Source organism: Dendrobates tinctorius, unplaced genomic scaffold (assembly GCF_039654945.1).
Source record: "Dendrobates tinctorius isolate UK_male_01 unplaced genomic scaffold, ASM3965494v1 ptg000083l, whole genome shotgun sequence".
Classification (NCBI taxonomy): domain Eukaryota; kingdom Metazoa; phylum Chordata; class Amphibia; order Anura; family Dendrobatidae; genus Dendrobates; species Dendrobates tinctorius.
The window spans coordinates 6,506,913-6,521,509 of NW_027361751.1; the positions used below are offsets into that span (position 1 = coordinate 6,506,913).

Consider the following 14,597-nt stretch of genomic DNA (forward strand, 5'->3'; position numbering starts at 1 on the left):
GCTCAAAGATCTTTCCTGGTATAGAAGTCAGACTCACCGGCCTATAGTTGCCTGGGTCCATCTTCTTCCCCTTTTTGAAGATAGGAACAACATTTGCTCTTCTCCAGTCTTCTGGGACTTCTCCTGTTCTCCAAGAATTTTCAAAGATTATGGAGAGGGGTTCAAAAATTTCTTCTGCTATCTCCTTCAGTACTCGGGTGTAATTCATCTGGACCTGGAGACTTGAGTTCATTTAGGTTAGCTGAGTGTTTCCTCACTATATTTCTGTTTATAGATATCCTGGATTCTTCTATTCCCTTAATAGGACAGTGAAGAACAGTTGATGTTACATTTCCTTTCTGAGAGAAAACAGATGCAAAATAGGAATTTAAAAGTTCAGCCTTCTCAACATCCTGTCTTACCATTTCATCATTTTCATCCTGTAAAAATCCTATAGCATCTTTGACTTTTCTTTTACTTTTGACATATCCCCAAAATCCTTTATTATTGCTTTTGACATCTCTTGCAAGTCTCAATTCATTGTCAGCTTTAGATAATCTGATTTGTGCCCTGCAGGTTCTGCAGACAGCATTATATTCTTCATTAGATATGCCTCCCTCTTTCCATTTTATAAACATTTTTTTCTTCCTTTTGAGCATGTGCTTAAGTTCTGTGTTCATCCATCCTGGCTTCCTTAAATGCTTCCTATTATTCCCTCTTTTCAGAATTGTTAACAATTGTGCTTTGAGAATTTCATTTCTCAAGATTTCCCATCCTTCCTGGACATTTTTGTCTTTAAGGATATCCAGCCATTGCATCCCACCAATTCTCTTTCTGAATCCCTTAAAATCTGCCTTTCTGAAATCTAACCTTGACGTCTGAGTCTTCGCAGGTCTTCCTCCTCTAGTTATCCAAAATTCTAAAATAGCATGGTCGCTACCTCCTAGGGTCCCAGCCACTTTTACCTCCTCAACCATTTCCTCCCTGTTTATAAGGATTAGATCCAAGGTAGCAGTTCCCCTTGTTTTCTCCCCTACCTTTTGGAAGATAAAGTTGTCAGCAAGAGAGGATAAGAATTTCCTTGACCTGTTAGTTTTGCCTGAGAGAGATTCCCAACAAATGTCTGGATAGTTGAAATCTCCCATGACAACTATGTCATATTTTTTGGAGAACTTGGCAATTTGATGCATAAAGAGTTCATCCATATCTTCAGCTTGCACAGGCGGCCTGTAGTAAATGCCTACAATGGTGGCCTTTCCATTGTTTTGTCCTTGTATTCTTACCCAAACAGTTTCCACAGAACTCCCAGGCTCTGAAGCTTCAATCTCTGTGAAGATATACGCGTTTCTAACATACAATGCGACACCTCCTCCTCGTTTATCAAGTCTGTTTCTTGCAAATAAGTTGTATCCTTCTAGTCTTGTATTCCAATCATGTGTATTGTCCCACCAAGTTTCAGTGATTCCAATTACATCATATTTCTTTTCCTGTGTTAGTAGTTCCAATTCTCCTTGTTTGTTGCCCATGCTTTGTGCATTAGTATAGAAACATTTTAGTTTGTGATTGGTTTCTCTTTCTCCAATATTTGTATTAATTAGATCCTTTTGTCTTTGTTCTTCCTTTCCACTTCTAATAGCAGAGTTCTCAATAGCATTTGTCAGGTGTTTGGCTTTTTCTGGTCTTTTGCTTCCCTTCCCATGTTGTTCTAGTTTAAAGCTCTCCTTACAAGTGTAGCAAGGCCACTTCCAAATACATGTTTTCCAGTCTTCGTTAGGTGCACCCCATCTCTAGCAAGTAGTCCATCGTAAATGTAATTCAATCCGTGATCCATAAATCCAAATCGTTGCTGACGGCACCATCGACGTAGCCAGTTGTTCACCTGCAGAATCTTATTCCACCTCCTTGTTCCATGGCCATCCACTGGGAGGATGGAAGAGAAGACCACCTGCGCTCCCAGTTCTTTAACTTTCTTGCCTAAGTCTTCAAAGTCTCTGCAGATGGTTTCCAGGTCGTTTCTTGTGGTGTCATTTGTCCCCACGTGTAGTAGCAGGAATGGGTAGTCATCTGTAGGTCTGAAGAGTCCTGATATCCTGTCAGACACATCTTTAATTTTTGCACCTGGAAGACAGCACATTTCTCTTGAAGTTATATCCGGTCTGCAGATAGCGGCCTCTGTTCCTCTCAACAGGGAATCCCCCATGACCACCACTCTCCATTTCTCCTTCACAACATTTTTCTTTCTCCATCCAGGAGGACTCTGAAGGCGTACAAGGTTGCTGTTAGTGGGCAAAGTCTTATCCTGATGTATATCTTCATCGTTTTCCTGCATGAGAGCCTGGTACAGGTTCCTGAGAAGTATGGGTGCTGACTGCCTCCTGATCCTCTTGCTTCTCTGGGTCACATGTTTCCATTGCTCTGTTTCTTCAGGTGCACTTCGAATTTCTTCTCTTTTTGTAACATGAAGAGATAATTCTGCTCTGTCTAAGAACTCTTCACTCTGCAATATTTTCGATGAACTCGCAGAAGTAGGAAAATGGAGGGAAGGAGACTTGGTTTTCCCTTTTGTTTTGTATTTTGATCCCAGCATGGCTCACTTATTTTGGATATTGGGTGGCAGCTTGGAAACTATTGGGTTTACCCCATGAGCAGTGTCTAGGTAGCTGAGGCCAGACAGGTACGGGTCTGCTTTGGCCAGCTGAAGCTCTAACAGGAGGTCGCTGAGCTCTGGGAACCTTGTACTGTCCTTATTAGATACCTTTGGAAAATCCTCTAGTCGCTTGAACAGGGCCTTTTCTATGGCCTCAGGACTGCCATAGCTTCTTTCTAGCCTCTTACATGCAGCGGTGAGACTGGCAATGGGATTACTGATGTGGACGGATTTAAGTCTCTTGACCTGATCCGTGGATTGTGGCCCAAGCCACCTGATTAGCAGGTCTAGCTCTTCAGCAGCGGTAATGCCGAGGTCACTGATTGTGGTTTTAAAGGTATACTTCCAACCCCTCTAATTCTCAGGTTTATCGTCAAACTTTGTAAGACCGGTCTCAGTTAGATCACGCCAAATCATGTACCTTGCAAGGCCAGTCATATCAGCATTCTCTGATTTTGGAAGGAACAATGCTGGATGGGTAGCATTGTACATACAGTCTGTGCTTTGACCTGGGAATGGAGGTACATATGGGGCAGCGTAGGCGTTCAGTCCATTAACTGGCTTAATGAGCTTAGTTTCTGCCACACATGGGACTGGAATTGTGTGACCGACCAGAGTGTGGTGACTTGCCTGTATATTGGCCTGCATGTATGTTTCTGTGTATAAGATTTGGTGAGGTGCAGGTTTCTGGTACATTTCGGTGCACAGAGGAGGTTCAGGATGCAAGGTTGGCAACGTATTGTACAGAACTTGGGTGCAGGATGCGGGTAAACACTCTGTGTCCTATTGTCTAAGGAGAGCATCTGTGTGGTCAGGAAGGATTGCAGGAGCAGGCGTGGTGCTGTATTGGCTTTGTACATAGTCTCTAGTATGCTTAAGAGGGTCTTCAGTATCAAAATTACTTAAACTGATGCTGTCTCTTTGGCTCCCACTGATGGCTTGTTCCAGGACCTTTAACCTTGCCATGGCTATGGCGTGTTCGCGTTCCTTCTCTAGGGCCTCTATTCTGTGCACTGCTTCGGCTGCCTCTATTTTCATCTCAGTTTCCTTTTGAGCGAAGGCAGCTTGTATTTTAGTGGCCTCGGCTTCTGCACGTGCTTTTACGAGCTGTTCACTGAGGGTTGAAGATTTTGAGGAGCGTGACTTAGATGATCGCTTTGACTGTCTGGCTGAGCCAGAAATACAAGATGACATCTCGGCTATTCGCGTAATTCTTGCCTCTGTCTTGGCTTTTATGTCGCGCACCATGTTTTCTGTCTCAGAGTTAAGTTGTTGGAAAGCGTGTAGCTCTTTGCAGGTAACTAATGGATTAAGTCTCTTTGAGATATACTGGTCTGCTATTTTTGCATAACATTGATAGTCTGAACACAGTTGTGCAAGGGTTCCCTCTGGTGATCGTTGGAGAGAAGCAGGCTGAGACAGGCTGTCTATGTGAATCAGCAGTATTTGCCTTAGCTCTGCTGTGGCACGGAGAAGATCATGTTTACTGGATTCTAGATTCTCCCTTATTTTCCATGTTGGCTTTGTGGGACATCTAGCCTTCTCACTAAATGGAGGATCAAGTTCTGTACACTCTTCCTCTAACAATGGGTCTGGCAGAGACCATGTAGTCATTCCTTCAGCCATCCTGATTGCAGGAAGTTCTGTAGCTTTATAGAAGCTGTGGGCTTTACGGCTTTACAGATGAATATGGTAAGTCTTTTTTTACTATTCTGTCCCCGGGACCTGTGGCTGCAAATATGCCTCTGTGAGATGCTGAATTTCTTCACCTTACTTACAATTGGCAACGGTCACAGATAGCTTTAACCCTGCTATTCTGTTCGTTACCACTATACACTTGTTATGTTCCGGTCATTTTTGACCGGACCTAATAAATTCTTGATTTTTAGCTAATTTAAGTGTTTTAATTGAATAATTTTTGCAGTATTATATTGTATGTGAACCTGGTTGTTTATAAACAAATAATAAATGGAAAGAAAAACTTGCTTTTTATTTTTTTTGTGTCAAAACATTTAGCATGGCTTTATTGGAATATTTATGCATATTGAATATTTGCATAAACAAAAATAATTATTTATCCAACAGTAAACTATAACTAATAACAATAAACTAAATGTAATTATATTATTTTCCAACAAAAAAATTAACAGCAGTTTAACGGTGCAAAATTTACTCTTTGCAATTGTCAAAGGTATAAGGCTAGTTTCACATTAGCGTTTTTTTGCGCAGCGCATCGTGCGCATAAAAAACGCAAAGAAAAACGCAAAACAAATGTGCGTTTTTTTTTCTTCATGCGCACGCTGATGCGTCAAAATAACGCAGTGTTACTTGCGTTTTACATGCGTTTTTGCATGCGGTTGCGTTTTTTTATGCGCATGCGTTTTTAGGTGTGACATTTCACAATAGAAAAATCCTTGACCACCAATGGGTCACCAGTGGGCGTGTGTCATTGGAATGTTTTATAGACCCTGTACTGCTGAATTCATCAGATTTTGCTGCTGTTTCCGGTGTCAAGATGGACCTGCGTCTGGATAATTTCCGCTTCAAGCTGGATCTTGACATTGCGCTGTCTCAGGCGTATGTCTTTTGTTGCCAGCAAGAAAGGGAGAGGGAGAGACAGCAGAGACGGCAGCGGCGTCGGTTTTGGAGGCATCCAATCATCGAACTCCGGCCAAGCCGTGGAGCATATCACACGTTGTACAGCGAGCTACAGGAAAACCCGGAGAAATTTGCTGACTATACACGGATGTCCCAGGAAAGCTTCCTTGACTTGCTGGGTATGGTTGAAGGAAACATCCGGAGAAGGGACACTCAGCTCCGGCGTGCCATTCCTCCCGAAGAAAGGCTCCTTGTCACCTTACGGTATGTATGTTGTTATGTTTGCATAATTTTTTTGGCTTTTTTCTTTTTTTTTTTTGTCCAAAAAATTTGGTTTTTTTTGGCTATTGAATTTGAACATTATTTTTGGGAAATTGCTTTTTTGCATAATGGTTTTTCTTCTGTCATGTACTAATCCCAAGCCTTTATAAAATGTTTTTTTGCTATGTTGTATTAAAAAAACATGCAAAATAGTTAGGCCATGTACTTTTTTATTTTCAGTGTTTTTAGTAATACCCAAGACAGAAATACAATTATTTTTTCTTTTTATGTTTGGCAGGTTCCTGGCAACTGGAGAGAGTCTTTCATCCCTGCATTTCCAGTACCGGCTGGGAATCTCTACTTTATCCGGGATTGTTGCCGACACCTGCAGGGCTCTGTGGGATGTTCTGTGTCCGGAGTTTCTGCCATTGCCCACTGCCGAAAAGTGGCTTCAAATATCGGAGAAATTCTGGGCAGTCTGCAATTTCCCGAACTGCCTAGGAGCGGTGGACGGGAAGCACATCCGCATCACAAAACCCGCAAGAAGTGGCTCCGAGTACTACAACTACAAGAAGTACTTTTCCACAGTCCTAATGGCCATTGCGGATGCAGACTGCCGGTTTGTGGCGGTGGACATAGGGGCATTCGGACGGGGCAACGATTCCCAGACTTTTAAGAACTCTGATATGGGCTGGAGGTTGTACGGCAACCATTTCAATTTTCCACTGGCACGGCCTCTTCCCCAAACCCAAACTCCACCACTGCCATTTGTAGTGGTTGGGGATGAGGCATTTCAGATGTGCCCAAACCTGCTGAAGCCGTACTCCAGCCGTGACTTGGACCACCGCAAGAAAATTTTCAACTACAGGCTTACGAGGGCTCGCAGGACTGTAGAGTGCGCCTTTGGCATTCTAGTGTCCAGATGGCGAATTCTCAGCACCGCCATCAATCTCAAAATGGAAACAGTAGATGAGGTGGTGAAGGCATGCGTGGTTCTCCACAATTTTGTTATGGCAAAGGAGCGGCCAAACTTTGACATGGATGAGCCTGCTGCCAACCCTTTGCCAGATTTTACTCAGCACCCTCTTCGGTCCTCAGTCGAAGTTGCCCAAATGAGGGACCAATTTGCGGACTACTTTTTATCCGATGTTGGTCGTGTAGCATGGCAGGATCAAATGGTTTAATAGTTTTGTTGTTTGTTAAAAATAAAATACATGTTTTTTTCTACCTGTACCCAGTGTACTGTGTCTTAATAAACTCCACTACTCATCTGCCCAGGTTAAATTGAAGAAAGGGAAACCACCATAAAAAAAATAAATATATATATAAATATATATATAAATATATAAATATATAAATAAATATATATATATATATATATATAAATATATATATATATATATATATATATAAATATATATATATATATTTATATAAATATATATTATATATTTATATATGTATATATATGTATATATATTTATATATATATATATATATATTATATATATATATTTATATATATATATATATATATATTATATATATATATATATATATATATATATATTTTATTTATATATATATATATATATATAAATAAAAAAAAAAATGAAATATAGTATCCCTTTCAGAGTTGGATGGCTGACCATCCGGTATAAAGTAAAGAAAGGGAAACCACCAAAAAAAAAAAAAAAATTATATATATATATATATATATATATATAAATAAATAAATATATATATATATATATATATATATATATATATATATATAATTTTTTTTTTTTTTTTGGTGGTTTCCCTTTCTTTACTTTATACCGGATGGTCAGCCATCCAACTCTGAAAGGGATACTATATTTCATTTTTTTTTTATTTATATATATATATATATATATATATATATATATATATATATATAAAAAAATGAAATATAGTATCCCTTTCAGAGTTGGATGGCTGACCATCCGGTATAAAGTAAAGAAAAACAAACCATAGTGTAGGGCGCAGTGTGTGCAGGCGGCGAAAGACACAATAACAAAACATTATTTTGGAAAAAAAATATAACATTTATTTAACTTATTTTTTAGTTGCTGGAAACTGGGGGGTGTGGAGGGATGAGGAACGGCTTTGGGTGGAGTAAGGGGTTCTAGGGGAAGGAGGAACCAAAGAAGTGGGGGAAGGGAGCCGAGGCAAGGAAAGTTGTGAAGTGGGAGGTGAGGGAGGAGGGAGGGTAAGAGTCCTCCTCTTTGTTTTTTTAGGACGGTGGCCCGTCGTCTTCCTGCTGTCCTCGCTTGAGCCTGAGGACTGGCTAGACCCCGGGGACCGCCTTGAGCCTCTGGACCGCCTTGAGCCTCTGGACCGCCTTGAGCCTCTGGAACGCCTGGAGGCTGTGGACTGGCTGGAGCTGGGGGACCGCCTGGCGCTTGTGGACTGCCTGCCAGGATCTTGTTCCAGCTGTGGCATGCTGGTGGTGGTGGATGTCCTGGCAGGGGCCGTAAATATTGAATGCGGGTCCCCCAGCTGATGCTGCTCCGAGGTGGTGGTGGTGGTGGTGGCGGGCCATGCAGGCGTGGTGGCTGTGGCGGTCCATACCGGGGTGGTCCTCCCGCTGGTGGTGGTGGTGGCGGCGCTACAGGCAGGGGTGGTGACGACGGGCCATCCAGTGGTGGTGGCGGCAGCAGTGGTGGGCCAGGCAGGAGCAGCGCTTGGCATGGTGTTGGCGGGTAAGTGTCCAGCTGCACTCGGACTTGTGGCGGTATATTGGTGTCCGGCGAGGCTTGGAAGTGTGGTGGCTGTGCAGTGATATGCAGCAGAAGTAGGTAATGCTGTAAAACGAGTCAGTGGTGGCACCGGTGGAAATGCCACCACTGACTGCTGCATAATCCTACTCTGCTGCATAGCCTGCATAAAAGCATTGTTGCAGGCCTGCATGACAGTCAACTGGAGGTCAGGGGTAAGGTGTTCCGCCGTGTCCCGAGCTATTTGGGTATAAAAATGATGCGCTGGTCTGGCGAGGTCGACTTCCAGGCGCTCAAGGCGACCCTCGATAGACTTGTAGCGTTGGTCCAAAAGGAGGAAACCACTCTCAAGTCTATCGGAGAGTGCCTTGAGGCTACTCTGAAAGACCGAGCTCAATTCAACGAACTCGGGCATGAGAGGTCTGTCCAAGGTCCTCTGCCGCTGCTGGCGGGAAGTGCCCGCAAAACCAGTGGCAGAGACCTGGGACAGGGGAACACCTGAGCGACCAGCTTCCTGGTCTCCAGATGACTGTGGTGCAGACCTGCAAGGTGCTTCCTCGCTGATGGATGGCTGGGAGGGGTCCGGGGCAGCTTGATGAAGGACCGCTTCGGGACCAGGTTGCAGGGTGCTGCTCCAGGTGCTGTGAAAAGAAAATAAAGAAATTACTACCATAAATTAACAATCGCCAACTCCTGTGGAATAGAAAAGCACAGAATAAAACACGATACAACTAGAAAATACTTACGTTCGGGAGGCAAGGACCGGTCTTAAAAATGCCAAGGCACGATGGTATCGGTACTTCGTGCCGGTCCTTGCCGCAGCACCACTGCGAACCTTATTCTCCTGACGGATATCCCTGTTGAAGCGGTCCTTCATCGAGCGCCAACGGGTTCTGACTTTGTTCACTGTGATGGAAAAAAAAAAAAAAAAAAAAGTAAGACTATGCACTGGAGGCTGTGATCATCCAACTGTGTGTGATGATAGAAACTCCATGGAGTTAATAGCATCACACACAGTTGGGTGATCCCGGCCAAGATCACTGCTGCATCACACTGCATTTAAATACTTACGAAAATCCTTGCGGACCCGGGGAGAGGCGTTGTCCCAGCCATCCATCAGCGATGCGGCCACCTCGTTCCAGAGCCGCCGGATCACCACGTTGTCCGAGTGCAGTTGGTGACGGGTGTCCCACAACGGGACTCGCTCCTGGACTAGACGGATGAGCTCGTCGTTGTCCAGGGCGAGGTCCTCCTCCCGCTGTGGAGCCTAGAAAAGAAAGACAAACATTAATCTTTGAAAGATTTTAAAATAAAAAATATAGAAAACTAGCTGAAGAGCCCGGCGCTGCCCGGGCATAGTAACTACTGTGGTTAGTTATAGAAATTTAAAATTATCCTCCATCCCATAGTCCCGTGCCCATATTCCATCATACATATCCTCCATCCCATAGTCCTGTGCCCATATACCCATCATACATATTTGCCATCCCATATGCCTGTGCCCATATACCCATCATACATATTCGCCATCCCATAGTCCCGTGCCCATATACCATCATACATATCCTCCATCCCATGCCCATATACCCATCATATATATCCTCCATCCCATAGTCCCGTGCCCATATTCCATCATACATATCCTCCATCCCATAGTCCTGTGCCCATATACCCATCATACATATTCGCCATCTCATATGCCTGTGCCCATATACACATCATACATATTCGCCATCCCATAGTCCCGTGCCCATATACCATCATACATATCCTCTATCCCATGCCCATATACCCATCATATATATCCTCCATCCCATAGTCCCGTGCCCATATACCCAAACAAACAAACATACACACACACACACACACACACACAAACACACACACACACATACACACTTTGAGCTTTAGATATTGATAAACAAGCCATGAAAAAATTATTTGTTTTAAATGAAAATAAATGCAAAAAAAGCAACAAACATCGAAAAAAACAACCATGAAAATTTAAAAAAAAAAAAAAATACCAAAAAAAAAAAAAAATAAATAAACCAGACTAGAAAATAAGTAAAAAAAAAAAAAAAACAGTCCGTCTGTACTTACATCACGTCTACCCGCCCGCACTTGGCCTTGCTGCTCCTGCCGTTCCTCCGGTGGTGGTGGCGTGATGGAGGATGAGGTCTGAAAATTAAACAGAAAAAATTAATCACATGTGTTTATTTTTTCAAATCCATACGGAAGCATAGTACTCACTTCTTCTGCCTCTTGCCCTGTCCCGGGGACATATTCTTCACCAGATGAAGACATGCTGCAATAAAAAAAAAAAGATACATAAGTACATAGAAATGTATTGAAATTTCAGCCAGACATTAGGTTTTTCATACTTACATTGGTGCAGCTTGTGCTGTGTGTCCACTAGTGAGCAATCCTTAAAGTATTGTGGAATCCCAGTGCCCACACCATTTTATCACCTTGGTTTTTTTGTTTTTTTTTACTGTCTAGACCAAATTTCAGTCATGTTTATTTAAAAAACGCATGCGCATAAAAACGCAAGCGTGCGCAAGACCATGCGCAAGTATTGCGCTCCCATAGGCTCCAATGTGGTGTTTTTGCGCATTCCGTGCGCATTCCGTGCGCATGCGTTGTTTTAACGAGACAGGGCGGAACCAAAAATGCAACATGTTGCGTCTGACGCGCCTGGCGCGAAAGACAAAAAAACGCATGCGCACGAAAGCGCAAATATGCGCAAGACCATGCGCACATCATGTAAAATATAGGTGCGCAGTGTGCATGCGCACTGGTGCGCCCGATGCGCTGCGCACAAAAGCGCTAATGTGAAACCAGCCTTATTGACGTCTTTTGCATAAATATTTTTCACATCAGTAACATATCACATTTGATTTGTGATTGCTTGATGTTGGACAGAAGTTGCATCGTTTCCGTTTTAGGCTGCTCTCTCCAGCTGGACTGAAAATGAAACTGGATAGACTACTATGGCAATTGTCTACTGATAAGATAAAATAACCCCCCCCCCAGACCCCTCCCCCCCTTTCAGATAAGGGCTCAGAGTAAAGCAAACACACTTTTCAGACAGATTTGAGACTGGGTTCACACATAGCAGAACTCTCGCGGAAATTACCGCGAGAATTCCGGAATTCCATTCCGCGGGAAAATCGCATTTTAAATTCCCGTGATTTTCCCGCTGAAAAACTAGCATTTTGCAATCATTACTATTGAGGCCGCCTATGCGGCATCAATAGTAAAAGCTAGAATGTAAAAAATAATAATAAAAAAAAATATTGTTATTCTCACCTTCCGACGTCCAGCGCAGTCTTCCCGCCTCTCTCCACGCTCCCGATCCCAGTAATCCTTTGCGAAAATTACCACAATGGAGTCTGTTCTCGTGGGATCGCGACGTCTCGTGGTCATTCGCGATGACGTCGCGCGAATGACCGCGAGAAAGGACGTCATCGCTCGCAATGGCTTACTGGGACCGGGAGCGTGGAGAGAGGCGGGTAGGCTGCATGGGACGTCGGAAGGTGAGAATAACAATATTTTTTATTTTAAATTCTATTTTTTACAGGGATATGGTACCCAAAGCCCGGAGGACAGTCTCCTCTCCTCCGGACCATGGGTACCATCCGCAAATGTTCTGCTTACATTTCGCATGGTGTGCACAGCCAGATGCGGAAAGTAAGCAGAACAATGCATTCCTATGGGTGTGGGATCACCGCGATTCCGCGAAATTAATGAGCATGCTGCGTATTTTACCGCGAAGTGATTTCGCCGCGGTAAAACCCGCAGCATTAGCACAGCATTGCGGAATCCCATAGGAATGCATGGGATGCTTATTTTTCGCGTTTTCGTGGCAAAATTGCGCGGTTAAAACCGGTGTGGAAACGCGAAAAAAACGCCACGTGTGAACTCAGCCTTATTAGTACTCTTTCAGGTCCGCATTGCACAGAAATTAGATCAGGGAACACAAGTAAAAAAAGAGAATATGTTCATTTACAATATGAAATGTTGAGAGCTGAATTGAACTATTTTACATGAACAGCAGGGTAAAAATATTTGGCACATAACTATACTGGAAGGTAATCCATCAGCAGTATTGTAAGGAGAAAATGTATGTATGTGTAAATCTGCATTTATCTAAAGGACCTAAATAAATTAATAAATAGTAGTAGATGTAATATATTGTCCAAAATGAGATTATAGCTCCTTTATTTTACTCATAAAATGGTTGGAGATCACTATAAAAGGCTAGCGGTCATTTTTGACCAAACAGTACAAGTATATAAAAAATTGTGGAGCAAAAAGTATACAAAAAAAAAAAAGTACCCATAGTAAGAACCCCTCAAATGAGGAAAAGTCAATCAACCACAAGTTTCAGAACTGCATCTTGAATATTTTAAATAATATTAAAGTTCAAAATCGGTCGTTTTTGACCGAACATAACAGCAGGGTTTAACTCAGCTGCCGGCACACATGTTATGAAGAATCCAGAAGAGACTTTGATTTCTTTAAGAATTCTTGTTGAATGCATACAAACAGCAGCAGGTACAAAAGACTTTCCTCAGACAGGCTGAAAGCAGATGTGCTTCTAATGAAGCCAAGATGGAGAATGAGACACAGGGGGAAGAAGAAGGAAGTGACATCACACCCAGAAGAGGGAGACAGGAGGGACAAACTTGATGGAGAGGGAGGATTTCAGCTATGCAAAACACAGGAACACATAGCAACAGTAAACAATATGAGAGACTGCAATACAGCATGTAAAATGCACAGGACAGGCTGTAAAATGTCTCATTCATGGGACATAACACTGCTGATTATGACCCAGTGACCAGACAATTCATGCCAGACCACTCTATTGTCCACTCTAGTCCACTCGGAGGACTCAACCCAAGGGCACTATGTAAGTTCGCATTCCTGTAAAATGGTTAAAGGGTGAATATCCGTGTGTCCACTGGGACCTGATAGTTGGAGTAGCGAGCACAAAGCCTTTCCATGAATGCTCTATTTAGAGCTGCCAAGTGACCATGGCTAAAGCCATTTTACACATGCCAATTTGACTTGCAGTACAGAATAGATCACTATGTGCCATTCTTCCTATCTCCTGATCTCTGCGTGCAAAGGTTTGCCTGTGTGTACCTCTTGCTGTCATTTCAGTTCATTGTTTTTCTATTCACCGGCACACACAATGTTGAACAGTGCTGACATCTTGCCTGTATGCACTGTGATGTGCAGGAATGAAAAAAACAAGGTTTCTCAGTTCAGATTCTATCCCTGTCACTTTGCAACAAGTAGCGATAACTGTTACGTCAACGAACAGGAGGCATCGCACAATCATGTCGCAGGACTTGATCCGATATCTGAGGTTTCATGTTTCTAAAAAATATTTGCTCTAAATCTGGCATAGCCACAGAAATTCTGTTACTTCCTTGATTTGTATAACATTATGGTCTATACTGCTTGGTGTTTCAGTGTTGTGGAGTTTGTATATACACTCACTGGCCACTTTATTAGGTACACCTGTCCAACTGTGTGTTAAGACTTAATTTCTAATCAGCCAATCACATGGCGGCAACTCTTTGGGATGTGGTGGAACGGGAGATTCGCATCAGGGATGTGCAGCCGACAAATCTGCGCCAACTGTGTGATGCCATCATGTCAATATGGTCCAAAATCTCTGAGGAATGCTTCCAGCACCTTGTTGAATCTCTGCCACGAAGAATTGAGGCAGTTCTGAAGGCAAAAGGGGGTCCAACCCGTTACTAGCATGGCGTACCTAATAAAGTGGCCAGTGAGTGTACTGTATATATCCAGGAAAGATGTGTGCTGGCACCATCCACAGATATTCCCTTTAATGCATGGGATAAGCAGAGAACCAGACCTTGAGGTAACAATGGTGTGTATAAAATAGCATGAACAGCGTAGCAGGAGAAAGTAGAGGAAAAATCACACTCACCGTTCTCTAAAACATTTCATCTTTATTGGAAAATTAAAACATAAGATTTACAGGGGTGAATGGAATGCTTGCAGGACGACAGTCGTTTCTCAACAACTGATGCTTTAACAGGTCCTTGTGTTTCAATTTTCCAATAAAGAAGAAACGCTTTAAAGGGCTGTGAGTTTGATTTCCACATATATACAGCTCTTGCAAAAATTAAGAGACCACTGCACAGTTTTATAAAAATCAGCTTCTCTACATGTCTGACAGCCATTCCATTCCAGTGTCAGTTGAATTCCAACCAGAGGACACCTCATTCTACTTAATGTGCTTCTGATTAGGTGATCGCCTGAATCAAATCTTATTTAACAAAGGAAAGTATAAAAAAAAACCTTACTGTGGTGTTCACAATCTTCTTGCA

General features: G+C 42.7%; 1 protein-coding gene across 2 annotated transcripts; it reads right to left on the bottom strand.

Moving 5' to 3' along the window:
- Positions 1-7,446: 7,446 nt before the first annotated feature.
- Positions 7,447-10,719, bottom strand: LOC141097097 (uncharacterized). 2 transcript variants are annotated; one of them, XM_073584074.1, is made up of 4 exons: positions 10,477-10,719; positions 10,327-10,404; positions 8,973-9,493; positions 7,447-8,867 (listed from the first exon to the last, which is right to left on the bottom strand). In XM_073584074.1, the coding sequence occupies exons 3-4, from the start codon at positions 9,101-9,103 to the stop codon at positions 7,565-7,567; spliced, it is 1,434 nt and encodes a 477-aa protein (XP_073440175.1). In that variant the 5' UTR covers positions 9,104-9,493; positions 10,327-10,404; positions 10,477-10,719; the 3' UTR covers positions 7,447-7,564. The 2 variants fall into 2 exon arrangements, with proteins under 2 accessions (XP_073440175.1, XP_073440176.1); XM_073584075.1 differs by having other exon boundaries at positions 7,447-9,493.
- Positions 10,720-14,597: the final 3,878 nt, after the last annotated feature.